The sequence below is a fragment of the Hyperolius riggenbachi genome, chromosome 1 (assembly GCF_040937935.1).
Source record: "Hyperolius riggenbachi isolate aHypRig1 chromosome 1, aHypRig1.pri, whole genome shotgun sequence".
Lineage (NCBI taxonomy): Eukaryota > Metazoa > Chordata > Amphibia > Anura > Hyperoliidae > Hyperolius > Hyperolius riggenbachi.
Genome location: NC_090646.1, coordinates 350,592,926 through 350,610,138, shown reverse-complemented (window position 1 = coordinate 350,610,138; position 17,213 = coordinate 350,592,926). Strand labels below are relative to the sequence as shown.

The following is a 17,213-nucleotide window of genomic DNA, read 5'->3' as shown; positions in this document are numbered from 1 at the left end:
GAATAACTGTGGCCTGGGGTGGATGAGAGGGCCCTGGATTAGCAGATCTGGAAGAGCCGGCAGAAGAAAAGGTGGACCAATTGACCACATCAGCAGGGTCGCATACCATGGCCTTTTTGGCCATAGTGGAGCTATCAGGATCATGTTCCCTCCCTCTCTTTGAAACTTCCCCAACACCTGTGGCAGAAGCACTGTTGGAGGAAATGCATAGGAAAGGTTGAAGTCCCAAGGGAAGCTGAGGGCGTCCAACCCCAGAGACCTCTGGCACTTGTGCAGGGAGCAAAATGGTTTCACCTTTGCATTCCTTGGAGATGCAAAGAGATTCACCTCTGGGATACCAAAACTGTCTGTCACCATCTGAAAAACCTCCGGATGAAGTTCCCATTCTGACTGATTCACCTGATGACGACTTAAAAAAACCCGCCTCTACATTGAGAGTCCCCCTTATGTGGATTGCAGACAAAGATAGAACCCGAGGCTCTATCCAGTCCAGAGTCTCCGAGCATAGGCGCATGAGCTCGATTGATCTCGTGCCTCCCTGTTTTGAAAGATAAGCCACCGTCGTGATATTGTCGGAAAAAACTAACACGTGCCTTCCTTCTATCAGGGATTGAAAAGATAGAAGTGCTTCCTGCACTGCGAGTAGCTCTCTGAAGTTGGACGATTTCCTTGCAATTGCCTGTGTCCAATGCCCCTGAGCATGGTGGCCCAACATTGTTGCGCCCCATCCCCAAGAGCTTGCGTCTGTAAAGATTTTTATTGGTTCCTCCTGTCTCCAAAGACGTCCTCTGGTTAGATTCTGAGAGTCCAACCACCAGACCAGACTGGACTTCACCTCCTCTGGGATAGATATCTGTAAGTTCAGGGAATGTTTGGACTTGTCCTAATTCGCCAAAAGCAGAGACTGGAGATCTCTGCCGTGGTGTTGGGCCCAGGTGACTGCCGGAATGGATGCTGAGAATAGCCCTAGTACTCGCATGATCTGGCGGAGGGAACTCCTCTCCTGACTGCATAACAAATTTACTTCCCTTAGGATCTTTGCAATTTTTTCGGGGGGTAAGTAAATCTTCCTCTCTATTGAATTTATCCTTTACCCCAAAAATATAATCTCCTGTACTGGGTCTAGGGCTGATTTTTCGTAATTTATTATCCATCCCACCTGGGATAAAAGAGAGATCACTGTATCTCTGTGAGATCTGGTCAGAGCCTCCGTTTCTGCAAAAATGAGGAGATCGTCCAGGTACGGGACTATCGCTATTCCCTGCAATCTCAAAATCTTCATGACCTCTGCTAACACTTTTGTAAAGATTCGGGGTGCCGAAGCTATCCCAAAGGGCAGGGCCTGAAATTGGAAATGTCGAATCTGGCAATGAGACCTGATCGCGAACCTTAAAAACCTTTGATGGCTGAAAAAAATGGGAATGTGCAGATAGGCGTCGCGAAGATCTATTGACACAAAATATTCCTTGCCCTGTAATAGAGCTCTAACTGAATAAATGCTTTCCATCCTGAACTTCTTGTATGTCAAGAATGGATTGAGAGACTTAAGATTCAGAATGAATCTGAGTTCTCCATTTGCTTTTTTCACTAGAAAAACATGGGAATAGTAACCCTGGAATACTTCTTCCTGGGGTACTGGTATTATAACTTTCTTATCTAAAAGTTTCAGAATCTCTATCTCCAGACCCCTGGCCTTCTCTGGGTCCTTCGGAATTGGATTCACAAATTTCCTTTGTGGAGGGGGGCTTGAAAACTGAAGTCGATAACCCATTTTTATAATCTGAAAAACAAAAGGATCGGGATCTAACTTCTCCCATTCGGCCCGAAAATAATTTAGCCTTCCCCCTACTGGTAAATCGTCATTTACTAGGCTTGGGGGGCTCCATCTTCCCGAGAGTGAACCCCCCTTTACCCTTCCCCCTGTGAAAGGACCACTTCTTCTGCACATTCCTATTTTTTGGAAGATTAGTGTCCTGTTTCTTGGGGACAAAGGGTCTTTTCCCCTTAAAACTTTTCTTTTTGTTTGGAAATTGCCTCCCTTTTTCTGCTGAACGGGATAACACTTCCTCTAGACCAGACCCAAACAAGAGATTACCCTCAAAAGGAATAGAACATAATCTGTTCTTTGAGATCTGGTCCCCTGGCCGAGTTAACGAGAGCCGTAGTACGCGCAGAGACACGAATCAGTTCCGTAACTGCATCTGCTAAAAAAGCGACGGCTTTAAGAACCACCGGCAAGGAAGCCGCATACTCCTTAATCGGAGCACCCTTAGAAATCTGATCGATAAGATTATCCATCCAAATTCTAAGGTTTCGGGAAATGCAGGTGGCTGAAATACCCGGAATGAAACCAAAGGCAGCCGATTCCCAAGCTTTCTTGAGAAGCGCATCAACTTTCTTATCCATAACATCCTTGAGGACACCTGCGTCCTCAAAGGATAGATCCGAGTCCTTCGAATATTGAGACAGGGATGCGTCTAGTTTAGGACATTTAGTCCATCTGTCAATTTCTGACTGAGAAAAGGGATACTTTCTTTTTGCCGATTTGGGAATAAACAGCGGCTTTTCAGGACTCTGCCACTGGGAAGTAATAATATCCTGCAAAGTTTTGTGGATAGGGAAAACTCTGCCCGAAGACTGACCCAATCCAAGATACACATGATCCTAATTAATTTCCGGAACGGATTCCTTGATCTGTTCCGTGGTGTACACAGCTTTAAGTAACTCAGAAGATTCATCGGGGGAAAATAAAAATCTAGGAGTTTTTACCCTATCCTCCCCTTCTGAACCCCCTGACTGAGGTTGCTCTCCCTCCTCCTGGGATACTGACACTTCCTCCCCTTCCTCTTCTTCCTCCTCAGCTCCTAAAATATCAGAAAAGGAGTGATGGGATAGAGCACCAGAAGAGGGTCCCGGCAGAGATTCATTAACTGGCTGCACAAAGGACTCCTTAAATTTATCTAACGTTTCCTGCATATTCTTGTTAACCGTATCCATGACTTCGTTCAGAATATTGGGAATCTGGGAGGCCACAATAGCATCTATACAAGCTTGACATAAATTCCTTGGGGCTTCTAAGGCTATTTTACTATTACATAAGCTACATCTCTTATATTTAGGCTGGTTGGATGTAGTAGTAGTAGTTTTAGGCTCAGATCTTGTCTGTAAATAAAAACAAACAAAGGACAAGGTACTGAGATGCCATCCTATACATTCAATGCAATAGTGGTAGTAGGAAAAACGTATCCTCCAACTGGAGGCTTACCCCACTGTTTCCTGATGGCAGGACCTGCGAAGAGGATCTGGGAGCAGAGCCCGCCGCCTCCGATTCACGCTGCTGCTGAGGCTGCTCTCCCCTCTGAGACTGCGACATCTTACCGCTGTGCCGCTTGCAGGTCTGATCGGAGACGCCAGGAGCACGCTGTTCTACTTCCTGGCTCTCCAAAGTTCCTCCTCCACGCCCCCGGACGTCAGACGCCACGCGACGTCTGACCTCACTTTCGGCGTTGATCAGCTGCCCGGATGCGACTTGCAGAGCCGGCGTCTGATGGAGGAGGCGCGGCGTAATGGCTATACACCACGCGGAAGCCGAACACCGCTCAAAGAGGTTTGCAGTCCGCGTTGCCTCCTGCTATCCGCTCAAAAAAACTGCCCGAACCTCCTGCGTACATGAAACTCACCCTCTGGTGAGTACAACAAAAAAACAAAACGGGAGCTTTGCTTCTTAGGTGTTTCCGTGGCGGAAACACAGATGAACTGAGGATGGAGGGTGGGCGGGGGCTTTTAATCTTCTTGGATTTGTGTTTCCACAGATCCTGGGCGGGACCGGATCTCAGGTTGTCCCGGATGACAATTAGAGAAAGTGTTGTCAAAATTATTCTTCTTTTTCTTTCTTGCTGGTTGTTTAAAAGGCATTTACTGATGTGAAAATATCACCTAGGAAATAACTTGGGGAAAAAAGTGAATTGGGTAAGGGCCTGTACGTATCACTGCCATCAAATCACTCTCTTACTTTCTATTGTGATCTACAAATACTAATCTGCTGTAACCATTTTTAATTAAAGCTATAAAGGTCATTTTTGCTGCTCACACGAGTTATCGTTACCTGTGTTTAGAAGAAAAAGTGTAATCCTAGAGAATAAATATTTTTGCTACATTTGCATATCTTTGTATTTTGGCAAAAAAAAGCCACATTTAAATGGGTCTTCATTAATTCTGGAAAAAATTCAAACTCAGAAATAAAAAATTCTACAAATGAACTGAGAAGTTTTCCTTTTGGCAGAGAATACACAGAAGGTGAGTACTAGAAAACTGGATACAAGGAGGTAGAGCTAGGACCTGGCGAACCATAGTTAGGGCTGGTGCACACCAAAAACCGCAAGCAGATCCGCAAAACGCTAGCGTTTTTTGAACCGCTTAGTGTCATTTTGATAGCGCGGTTTTGGGGCGTTTTGGGGGCGTTTTGCGTTTTTTGCGTGCGTTTTTGGAAGCGTTTTGCGTTTTTCAGGAAAAGAGGTAGAAAGACCTTAAACAAAGGGTTAAAGTGCGATATATTGATGACACATGTGAAGCACATTGAGCAATTGAAGTAAAAAACCCAATATAAAAAGGGTGGGGTCCTTAACAACATTGTGGGTTAGTTCAGGAGAGGTGACACTGTGGTTTGGAGAGAAGAGTGACTTGTTTTTGAAAATGTTTCCTGATGTGCTGTTATTGCTCCGTGTAGCAGCATATATGAGACGTAGGCCAAGGACAAGGAGATACTGGGTGCATCCCATGCTACAAGAGCGGCGCCGGAAGGGTCAATTTAGGACCCTATATAGAGATTTGAGGCACCATCCAGAAAAGTTTTTTGGCTACACCCGCATGTCTGTGTCCAGGTAAGAATACTTGTCACTTATTTTTATCATGGGGCTAAGTATTTTGGGGAGGAATGAAATTGGAAGCACTTTTTGGCCCTTAGTTAACTGTGTTTGACTGTAAACAGAATAACAACACAATAATCAATCCGGTGTATACATAAGCTAACCAAATAACTGTGATACTTGATCCTGGTGTGTTATGTATTCAATGCCTAAGGCCTCCATCTAATTTTTCTATAGGAGTAACTACTATATTATATATCCATAGTTTACCCAAAACATTTGGAGTATATTATGACCTTACATACTCCTGGTGCATACTTCATTAAGTATATGGCAACAATCAGCATATGGGACACAGTAATGAAGCAATGTTTGAACAAAATCTTTCGTTTTAATGTTTTGTTCTTCTGTGCAAAGAATATTTTGGACATGTGTTGTCCATACTTTGCTTTCAGCAGCAAAAGTAATATGTCACAAATGAAAAATGTTTCTGCAACAAACAACAGTAGATCTAAAGATAAGCATGCTCTTTTTTTCCTAGTTTTGATGGCCTTTTAGCCAAACTGAAGGATGCCCTTCGCCGACAAGACACTAACTTTCGCCTAGCAATCACACCAACTGAGCGACTCCTCATAACATTGAGGTAATGTAAGCTAAGATCCAAATCTGAGCATTGAACAATAAAATAAAATGTAAAACTACAAAAAACTAGTCATGGTGTGATAGCAAATCACACATACTACCAGGGCCCTGATTGTAAGCATGTGTACCTGATTCAGCATTTGTATGAGGCTGGCTGTGCGATGTTAAATCAGTGTACACTGTAGAGTCACTGTGCATAGATGATGTTTGAAATCGCATACCTTGATCAGGGCGCTGAGGTGGAGGCATAGAGTAATGAGGCTGTTGACCATATGGCATGTTATGCATATGCATTGGTGGGTAGTGGGGTGGGTCATAAATGCGTTGCATATGGTAAGAGAGTTGTGGGTGTGCATTATATTGTTGGCTGGAAGCAGGCAGGTGTGGTTGCTGCAAGTAGTTGTGCACATTGTCATCTGCACGGCTCTCAGGTAGTAAGAATCTCCCCAGGGTCTCAGAGATGGCATGTCTGGCTGCCCATTGCTTATCAGGAGGCACTTTTTGTAATAGTGGCACCAAACTTAAAAGATACTGTGTGCATGGCTCTTTAAGTTGTTTCATTTCATCCTCTCGCTTCTCCATATGATCAACAGCCTTTTCTATTGAACTAATCAGCTTCTGGTCGTATTCAGCCCTGCTCATACCTCTTCCTATTCTCCTGCCTTGTGTAGCTACCCTCACACCTCTACTAGACCTGACAGTTGTGCGTGTCCGACTACTCGCTGGGCTGTGTGGTGTGTGATCTGGGGTAGTAGAGTCGCTGTCTTCCAGTGTAGCAGTGTCAACATCCTGTGTAGTGTCTTCTTCAACTTCCACATCACTGGTGGTGGTAGGTGGCACCTCTACATCGTCCTCCTCAGGATCTGGTGGTAGGCTATCTTCAGTCCTTTGGAAAGGGGAAAGCACAACTTTAGTTCATGGAATAGTGACCATGGATGTCAAAGCAAATATATGGGCAGAATGCGATGCATCTTTCATTGCAAAACAATAGCAGTAGCCTGTCTATTTTTCCCATTATTTGTGTACATAGCTTTTAGGCACAGCCCCTGAGCAAGCATAGAGCAAAACTGGCCTGAGTAAACTAGCACTGATTTTGGTAGATGTGTGTTACAGATGTGTGATGCAGACACTACTGCAGCCAAACATATAACCAGCACTGTCAGGCAACTGTTATGTTGGGTAACGAACAGTCCACATTCCTGTCATGTAATAATCATTTTAAACTGGACCTATGCCATCCTTACATTAAGCTACGTCCCCCAATATATTTGGTAGAGTGATGGCAGATTATGCGTTCCACACTACTGAATTGCATTGTGGGCCTACTCCTTCCTTCACTGTTTTATTGGCGAAGTTGACAAACATTGCAATAGGTTAACATTTACGCCATACTTACTCAGCCGGTTCATGATGTTTTCTTAGAAATTCTAATATGCCACAATATTTATATTTTGTTCGCTGCGAACTTCCAGACCCACTTTTGGATTCATGGTATTGCTTTTCAATCTCCTTTTTGTAACTGTCTCTGACCGACTTCCATCTTGTCCGCAGGAGGGCAACTAGGAATAAAAATAAACATACATGTTATTTATTTTCTTTTGCAGATTTCTGGCAACAGGGCATTCATATGCAGCACTTCACTACCAATTCCTCATGGGAAGAAGTACAATCCGATACTTAGTTTTGGACACCTGCAAATTGATCTGGAAAGTACTTCAACCGGAATTTATGCCAACTCCTGACGTACCTATGTGGGAGGCTAACATGCAGCTTTTTTGGGAGAAACATGATTTCCCTAACTGCCTTGGAGCAGTGGATGGGAAACATGTCAGACTGGTTATGCCTGCATTCACTGGCAGTCTCTATTACAATTATAAAAAATTCTTTTCACTAGTGCTCATGGCTGTTGTGGATCCTAATTTGAAATTTATCTATGTGGATGTTGGGGCTTACGGAAGTTCCCATGATTCCTCAGTCTTCCAGCACAGTCGATTTGGCGTGAAGCTTCGCACAGGCCAGATGACTTTACCACCACCACGCCCCTGGCCTGACACTGTAGAACCACCTTACCCCTGTGTGTTTGTGGCTGATGAGGCCTTTGCACTGTCTGAGCATGTTATGAGACCGTATGCACAGAGAGATATGACTCATAAGAAAGTAGTCTTTAATAACCGCCTGACCAAAGCCAGACAAGTAGTAGAATGTGCTTTTGGAATTCTGGCAAACAAATGGCGCATTTATCACACTGCTATAAAAATGCAACCAAAGTATGCTATAATAGTGGTGAAGGCAACATGTATTTTGCATAATTATGTGAGAACACTAGATAGCATGACCATAGAGGAGGAAGAGGGGGATCTTTCAAACAGTGCTCTTGTCACTTTACCACCAGCTACTTTACGTGGTCCCATTTCTGCCATTCACAACAGAGACAAATTAGCTGATTATTTTGTGCCATAACTGTAAGAACTAAAAAACCTGCAGGCTGCTATTTACTTACATGACGAGATCAGTATTATTGTGCAAATAAACATTCTTGAAACCGTGTTGTATGTCTATATCATTCATGACACTCTAAAGTGGCAAATAGCGCCCTAATAATACATGTGAGTACATACACACACATGTACCTGCTGTTTATAAGGAGAGATGGCTATAGAGAGAACAGCTTTGCCAGAGACCTGTGATAATGAAATTTCTAATTGTTTAATTACTCATTTAGTGGAGGGGTGATGATATATTGTCTGCAAAGTGCTGCATGAAATCAATAAAATACAACAATTCTGTACACATATACTTACTCTTAGAATCCTTGCCCTTTTGGCTCAAAGTATTCCATTTTTCTCCAAGAAAATCTTTTGCAATGTTGCTCCAGATTTCATGAGCCCTTTGGTGGTCTTTATATCCAGGCAAAGACTTGTCATAAAGTTCTGGGCTGTTTTCAATCTTAATTATCAGGTTTTCTGTGGTAAACCACTTTGCTGCCATCTTCCTCCTGCGCAGTCTAAAATCCCTCATGCAAATCTGCCACACAGGAAGCACACTTTGACCTGGAAGTGCGCATTCTTGAAAAAAACGCATCCGCATCCGCATCAAAATCCGCTTGATCAAGCGGTTTTACAGGCGTTTTGCGTTTTTCCTATACTTAACATTGGAGGCAGAAACGCATCCGAAATCCAAAAAATGCCTCACCCAGGCATTTTTCGTTTCTGCAAAACGCCTGCCGCTCTGGTGTGCACCACCCCATTGAGATACATTGACCAAGCAGATCCGCAGCCGCAAGCGGATCTGAAAACGCCCAAAAAGCCGCTCGGTGTGCACCAGCCCTAAGATAGGACCAGCTGATCCTTGTTGCATATCCTTGTTGCATATCTCCAGAGATACTTGACTGGACTGGATGGTGGGAGATGGAATGCAGGGAGAGGTGAAGGGAGCGCTTCCCTGTGTGAGGATGATGGAGGAAGTTTTGCAGGTATTACGTACATGAGAATAAATTTAGAGAGAAAGACTAATTCAAAGGTTTTAACAATTTATAAAAAATATACAGTATAAGTAAAGATCTGCAATTATACAGCGCCATGGAATATGTTGGCACTTTATAAATAAATAATAAGAACTTTAAAGCAAGCACATGTGGTAGTTGAAAGAGAAACCTACAGTAAAAACCGACCCATTATAAACCAATATTTAACATAATCAAAATATCATAATATATGAAATAGACTCATTACATGCAAAGCGAGATTAAAGCCTTTATTTGTTATCATTTTGATGATTATGGCTCATCTCAGACCATTAGACTATTATGAAAAGGTTCAATATTCTAGACTCAAAGTTTCAGGCTCTTATGAGGTAATTCATCCTATTTCCGACAATAGTTTCACCTTAAAGAGACTCTGTAACATTAAAAACATCCCCTGGGGGGTACTCACCTCGGGTGGGGGAAGCCTCCGGATCCTAATGAGGCTTCCCACGCCGTCCTCTGTCCCACGGGGGTCTCTCCGCAGCCCTCCGAACAGCCGGCGACTGTGCCGACTGTCATTTCAATATTTACCTTTGCTGGCTCCAGCGGGGGCGCTGTGGCGGCTTTCCATTCCGAACTACACGGAAATACCCGATCTCATTCGGGTCCGCTCTACTGCGCAGGCGCAGGAGACTTGCGCCTGCGCAGTAGAGCGGACCCGACGGCGATCGGGTATTTCCGTGTAGTTCGGAATGGAAAGCCGTCAGAGCGCCTGCGCAGGAGCCAGGAAGGTAAATAATGACGTCACCGCTGCCCGGACTCCACGGAGGGCTGCAGCGAGACCCCTGACGGATGGAGGACGGCGTGGGAAGCCTCATTAGGATCCGGAGGCTTCCCCCACCCGAGGTGAGTACCCCCCAGGGGATATTTTTATGTTACAGTTCCTCTTTAAGTTAAATTACTTAAATAAATGGACTTTTGCACAATATTCTATTTTTTTATTTTTTTTTTAGTTTAACCTGTAAATAATATACTTATGACAAATAGTTACAAAAACATGATGCAGAAGGAAATGAGTAACCTGACGAAAAGGGTTTGCAATCTGTTACCTTGGTTTGAAGTAGGTGGATTAGATACTGGAACTCGATACGTTTAGGCACCATAAACTAAAATCTGTCCACACAATGCACCTTGTTTGAACTCTCAATAAGTATATTGGCAAGGATCAAACACATCTTCTAGCCCATAGTTCCCCAACCCTGTCCTCAAGGCCCACCAACAGTACATGTTTTGCAGGAAACCACAAACATGCACAGGTGAGGTAATTATTGTCTCAGCAGAGCTGATTAACTACCTCTGTGGATTTTCACAAAACATGCACTGTTGGTGGGCCTTGAGGACAGGGTTGGGGAACACTGTTATGCCGGGCATAAACTGGTCGATTAGCCGCCGGATCGACCCCAGCCGCTTCCCCACTCGTATGCGGATCGATTACCACTCGCCCCCGCCGGCGCTTCCTTATCAGCGCTCGATTCCCTGCCATTGTCCGCAGGTGGGAATCGAGCGGGCGGGGATCGAGCGGCTTGATCGAGCCAGCTGAATATTATCAGCTGGCCGGATCAGCTGGTCGATACACGGTACAGAAACGTACCGTGTATCCCCAGCATTAGCCTACTCGGGAACTAGCTGCATCCATTGGGACTGAAGTGCATGTTTGTACCAGGAATGGGTGATTACTGCTATAACGGGGAGAAGAGACTACTGTTTTTACTGGATTGCAACCTACATGGAAGCCTTCATAGAACCATAAATGCCAACATAGCATGCAAATGTCCTGCTGGTACCTGCAGCTCTATTCCTCCATCACTGGGGAAAGTCTAGAGCCTCTGGAAGATCTTACTGCTATCTGTGTCTCTGGTTGAGTGCTTTAAATGTATGCATTAATGGATAACTTGCAATGAAACCAAGGTATACTTTTGCACACTTACCTGACCAATCTGTACATGGGTATCTTCCACCGAATGTAAAAATGCTGTAACAAGTCTCTTCATTTGTTTGAGATGAGCTGCCTCTGTGTCTTGAAATAACTGGAAAAACAGACAGATAGAATGCTTGATAGACTGACTGATGATGGAACCACACATTAGTAGACAAACTTGCTGGCTGGTTTACTCACACACACATAACAATCTGTTATTGCTTTTCATTGTCCCCTGGCCAGTTAAGTTTGGTATATATGTATAAATGTTACAGGCACAAGTTTGTTCCGACACCTATATAACAAAATAATTTTAGTGGTAAGAATTAGGGCGAAAGGGTTAATGGAGAAGGTTAATTAATAATTTTATTATGTAGAGGGCGTGGTCTAAAAAGTGGGGGTGGGTAAACTTTTTTATTGTAATAGTTTTCACTGCATCCCCATCACTATGATTTCCCCATTACATTTACCCATTTCCCTCCCTATCTCCCTGGTAGTTTAGTGGAGTCCCCTGTTTTCTTAGATCATTTCACTGCCTGGCTTCTCCAGTTCCTGTCCTCTGAAATCCCTACCATCATCATGAGCGATTTACAAGGGGTTCTGTTTACCTTTTAAAAAACAAAAACTTCCACTTATCTGGGGCTTCTATCGCCCCCCTGCAGCTGGAATGTCCCGTGCCGTCCTCTTTCGAAGCACCGTTCCCCGCCACTGGCGTAATTATTCGTCTAACTAGACGAATAGAAGTGTGGCCAGTCAGAGGGCGTTTACTGTATAGTACAGAAAAACTTCATACTGCGCCTGCGCAGTAAGCTCCCCCGGCCGCGCAGCCGCACTTCTATTCGTCAAATTAGACGAATAATTACACCGGTGCTGCCGGCGGGTAACGGCGCATCGGAAGAGGACGGCGCGGGACATTCCAGCTGCAGGAGGCCGATAGAAGCCCCAGGTAAGTGGCAGTTTTTTTTTTGTTTGTTTTTTAAGATTCTTTATTTATAACAACAACATTTTTTAAAGACAATACAGAAAGTAGTATATCCATTACAAGCACCAAGTCGTTAGTGGAACATAGGTACTACAATACAATTTTCCAGATGACAAACCAGCGCCACCTGGAACTAATTATACAGGATTCGGATAAAGTACCACTCAGAACAATTCAGGCCAGAGGGACCGGCAACATAGTATTGAGTAACAAACAGATGCCATGTTACAAGAAGCAGAACGGACAAAGGGAATCCCAGGGCCGTAAGGGAACAACCACCTGGGTCTCCTTAACCCATTCAGGTTCCGTCGTTTTCACGTGAGAAATGTTCACCTCCCATTCATTAGCCTATAACTTTATCACTACTTATCACAATGCACTGATCTATATCTTGTTTTTTCCGCCACTTTCTTTGGGGGGTACATTTTGCTAAGAGCCACTTTACTGTAAATGCATTTTAACAGGAAGAATAAGAAAAAAATAGAAAAATTCATTATTTCTCAGTTTTCAGCCATTATAGTTTTAAAATAATACATGCCTCCATAATTAAAACTCACGTATTGTATTTGCCCATATGTCCCGGTTAGTACACCGTTAAAATTATGTCCCTATCACAATGTATGGCGACAATATTTTATTTGGAAATAAAGGTGCATTTTTTCCATTTTGCATCTATCACTATTTACAAGTTTAAAATAAAAAAAATATAGAAATATTTCATCTTTACATTGATATTTAAAAAGTTTAGACCCTTAGGTAAATATTTACATGTTTTTTTTTTTTTATTGTAATGGTTTTTTTTTTTTATACTAAAAATTTTATTAGGGTACTTTTGGGAGGTAAACAATAGATTTATAATGCAAATGTGTGTTAATTCTGTGTTGGGTTTTTTTCCAGGTGTAGTATTACTTTTTGGCCACAAGATGGCGGCCATGAGTTTGTTTACATGACGTCACTCTAAGCGTAGCACGCGCTTAGAGTGACGCATCAGGAAGACGACGGCCAGAAAAAGCTCAGCTTCCGAGAGAAGCTGTCGCTTTTTCAGCGGGGGAGAGGAATCAATGATCGGGCTCCGTAGCCCGATACATTGATTCCTTGGCTACCGAATCCGCGGCCGGGAGTGCGCGTGCACGCGCACGATCGGCTGCGGGGGCACGCGGTAGCGCGCATGGTTCCTGGATGTAGAAACTACGTCCAGGAACCAAAATAGGTTAATAGCTCATTCGTAACTTAGGCTCTGTGGCTAGCAGGTTACACCTCTGGGAGCATACCTAGTAATATCACAAGATGATTGGGCGATATATAGCTAGAGAAGAAAACGACTAAGGTGCTGAGGCAACGAACATGAGGACAGAAGGAAATTAAGTAGAATCCAGAAGTGGTGAGATGAGTCAAGAAGAGTAGAGATGAGGAAGGTAAGTGCTGCCGTGCCAGGGTGCCCACAGTCAAATAAAATCAACGCCTAAGGGGTAGTTCGAGGGTACCTCCGGAGCCAATCTCAGAAAGATATATTTTGGAGTGGGAGGCTGGTTCTAGTTATGTGCAGATTTAGCTGGATGCGAGGTTGGCATACCTGGGTGATTCTTTGAATTCAAACCATCCATACCAGGTCTTCCAGTATTGTTCCTGCCTCTCCCGCAAACTAGCGGTGAGGTCCTCCATTTTTTCCACCCAATCAATTTCTCGGAACCAGTCCTGTATAGAGGGAGGTTCAGGCGATTTCCATTTCCTGGCTATTAAGATTTTGGCCGCATTGATTAAATGTCTAGTGAGAGTTTTTTTATATCTCCTAATTGACCATTGGTTATGGTGTAGTAGGAAAAAGGCAGGGGAGTCCGGTGGGAGATAATCGGTTAACACATGCATTATCTCCCTCACATCCATCCAGAACTGCTTAAGTTTATCGCACGACCAAAATATATGTACCAAAGTGCCATTTTCCAGGCCACATCTCCAGCACAAGGGGGAGGTCAGTGGATACATTTTATGAAGCCTATGAGGGGTCAGGTACCACCTGGAGAATATTTTGTAGCCCGCCTCCTGGCTCCTAGAGGAGATAGATGATCTATGAGAAAAAGTGAGCATCTTACGCCACTGTTTATCAGAGGTGGTCATATTCAAGTCCCTTTCCCATTTAGCTTTGTATGCGAGGCAGGGATCCTCATTGTCGTTTAGTAAAGAGTTCACCAAGGAGAGGGACCCTTTTATCGCACCCTTATCCATGCAAGTTTTTTCAAAGAAGGAGAGAGGCCTAGAGAAGCTTTCCCTTGATCCTTGTGACAAGAGGAAATAGTTAAACTGCAGCAGGCTCCAAGGGTCAGGGCTGTGGATATTGAGTGATGCTGGAATGTCTCTGAGGGTTACCCATTTCCCTTCTGATATCAGATGCATGGCTCGGAGAGGGGGTTCTATCCGCCACCTCTGGTAGCTATTACCGCCCAGGCCCATGGGGAAGTTAGGATTGCCTAGGATGGGTAGCAGAGGGGACGGCCAGGGGGATACAGATAGTTTTTCCCTCACCTTCATAAATACTTTGAGTGTCTGGGTGACCAGAGTTGTGGCCATAGAGGGGGCACTTGTGGTCTTTAACGACCAAGTTAATAAATCTAATCTACTTCCCAGCAGCTCTTCTTCGATACCCACCCAACGTTTATGAGGTGCATGTCTATGCCAGTCAATAATCCTGACAAGGACTGCTGCCATGTAATATAGTCTGGGATTTGGTACTGCCATGCCGCCTAGGTCCTTAGGAGCCGTCTGCATAGTGTATTTCAGTCTAGGCTTGCGTCCGTTCCAAATGAAGCGGGAGAAAGCCTGGGTGACTTGTCTGAAATAGGAGGAGGGGATAAAAATGGGCATTGTTTGGAAGAGGTATAGGAGCCTGGGCATGATTGTCATTTTAATGATGTAGTTCCTGCCGAACCAGGAAAACAGGGGCTTGTCCCACTTTTGTAAGTCTTGTTTAATACGTTCTAGCGCTTGAGGGAAATTGTGAGAAAACATGTCTCTTGGGTTCGGGGTGATTTGTATTTCAGGGACCTGACAGGCCATTTAAAGGGAAAGTTGCCCTGCAGGGAAGCTTTAAGGGGTCCTGGTAATAGTATTCCCATTGCCTCACTCTTATCATAGTTTATCGACATGTTGGAGATCTCACCATAAGCTTTAAATTCTGCTAGTAAATTGGGCAGTGATATATGCGGGTTAGTTAGATAGAACAAGAGGTCATCCGCGTATGCTGCTATTTTAGAAGATGACCTTGGTAAGGTGACGCCCTGAATATCAGGGTTCGCTCTTACCATACATAAGAAGGGTTCTAGCGAGAGAGCAAAAATCAGGGGAGAGAGGGGGCATCCCTGGCGTGTTCCATTTTGTATGGGGAAGGGGTCAGAAAGGGCTCCATTAGCCTTAACCCTGGCGGATGGGCCAGAATACAAGACCAAGATTCGCCCCATCATCTCGTCCGCAACCCCGATATGAAGGAGCGTGCCTTCGATGAAGTCCCACTCCACCCTGTCAAAGGCCTTTTCGGCATCAGTGGAGAGTAATAAAGTAGGGGTGGACCGGGACCTCACCCAATGCAGAATATCCAGGGTCTTGATAGTGTTGTCCCTGGCTTCTCGGCCAGGAACAAAGCCCACCTGATCCAGATGGATTAGCTTCGGCAGAAGGGGGGCCAATCTGTTTGCTAGCATCTTAGAGAATAATTTTAGGTCTACATTGAGAAGAGATATTGGTCTAAAGCTTTTACATAGTGCGGGGTCTTTCCCCTCCTTGAGCAGGACCGAAATGTGGGATTCAAGCATGTGCGGGGAGAATAGTCTCCCCCCTGCCGAAGCCTCCGAAGTATAGTTGAAGGCCCTAAGCATGTGGGCCGAAACAATGGAGCTGAACCTTTTGTAATACTCTGGTGTAAATCCGTCCGGCCCAGGAGCTTTGCCAGAAGGTGTTTGTGAGATAGCTATCAGTAGCTCATCTTCAGATAAAGGCTCTTCCAAAAGTTTGACCTCATCTGGTGAAAGCTTAGGCATATTAGAACGGTTTAAGTACTCTGCAATTTTGGTCCGCCTGGCTTCCCTGGCAGGCAAGGGTGTATTGGGTGATAGGTTATACAGATCTGCATAAAAATCCCTGAACACTCCGGCTATCTCTTCATATTTGTGGTGCAAGATCGAATGTTTATCCTTAATCTGGGGAATATAGTTAGCGGTCTGTTGAGCCTTCAGGGCTTTAGCTAATATGGAGCTGCATTTATTACCAAACTCGTAAAAAGTACGGCGACATCGTAAGGCGGCATATTTAGCCTTATAAAACAGTAAGGATTTGAGGCGTTCCCTTTCCTTGGTGAGGGAGGCTAAAATTGTAGGGGACCCTGCCCTTTTGTGTTTCATTTCCAGATCCCCTATATTGGTCAATGTTTCTTTAAGATCCTTGTCCCGCTCCCTCTTACGTCTAGCACCCTCTCTGATAAGCAGCCCTCTAACAAAGCACTTGTGGGTTTCCCATATTACCATAGGAGTCGGAAACACTGTAGGAGGCGCCCTTGTATCTTATAATAACTTATAATCACTAATATGGTAAGCGTGGTGTGTCTTACCTGTAACGAAGGCACGTACACACGTAAGTCATAAAATTGGATTTAATTGTAGCACAACGAACTAGACAACGCGTTTCGCGACCACAAGTCGCTTCCTCAGGTCAAATACAGTGCTGTATGCCAGAAGTTGTATAGCGTGGGCGTTATGACTTACGTGTGTACGTGCCTTCGTTACAGGTAAGACACACCACGCTTACCATATTAGTGATTATAAGTTATTATAAGATACAAGGGCGCCTCCTACAGTGTTTCCGATACCTAAATACCCCACTACGTGGGGGCTTACTTACTATAATTTATTATAGTAGTAGTTTTTTTAGGAGCAGCGACCAGACAAGGCCTAGTGGAGACGGTACTTCTCCACATGTTTGAATAGTGGTTGCCGTAATAGCAACCCAGAATTGTGAGTATAATTGTTACTATTTTTTAACTGATTATCTCACACAACGATAATACACGATATTGGGCTCCCGGTGTCCCTGTGCTTTTTACCTCTTCTAGCCCTATTACCATAGGAGAGGAGTCTGGGGTTACATTTATCTGGAAAAATTCTTCCATTTCTGCCTTGATTTTAGAGAACATTTGTTTATCTTCGATAAGGGAATTGTTTAGGCGCCAGGAGGCGGGGTTTCTTCTGCTATCGTCCATGTCTAGGTCCACTGACACCGGAGCATGATCTGATAAGTGTA

General features: G+C 44.2%; 3 protein-coding genes across 8 annotated transcripts in view; 1 reads left to right on the top strand and 2 right to left on the bottom strand.

Annotated features, from left to right (window-relative positions):
• FCHO1 (FCH and mu domain containing endocytic adaptor 1) overlaps nt 1-17,213 on the bottom strand; it is a 340,362-nt gene that overhangs the window by 133,128 nt on the left and 190,021 nt on the right. For all 6 annotated transcript variants that reach the window (XM_068234105.1, XM_068234106.1, XM_068234107.1 and 3 more), the window contains one exon: nt 10,959-11,057. In XM_068234105.1, the coding sequence (XP_068090206.1) occupies nt 10,959-11,057 (99 nt within the window). The remainder of the gene's footprint in view (nt 1-10,958; nt 11,058-17,213) is intronic.
• Nucleotides 4,732-8,053, top strand: LOC137513068 (uncharacterized). The gene is made up of 3 exons (XM_068234103.1): nt 4,732-4,880; nt 5,407-5,508; nt 7,112-8,053. The coding sequence occupies exons 1-3, from the start codon at nt 4,735-4,737 to the stop codon at nt 7,965-7,967; spliced, it is 1,104 nt and encodes a 367-aa protein (XP_068090204.1). The 5' UTR covers nt 4,732-4,734; the 3' UTR covers nt 7,968-8,053.
• LOC137513052 (uncharacterized) lies at nt 5,559-8,699 on the bottom strand. Its single transcript, XM_068234102.1, has 3 exons — nt 8,309-8,699; nt 6,904-7,066; nt 5,559-6,393 (listed from the first exon to the last, which is right to left on the bottom strand). Exons 1-3 carry the CDS (start codon nt 8,598-8,600, stop codon nt 5,574-5,576), a joined length of 1,275 nt encoding a protein of 424 aa, XP_068090203.1. The 5' UTR covers nt 8,601-8,699; the 3' UTR covers nt 5,559-5,573.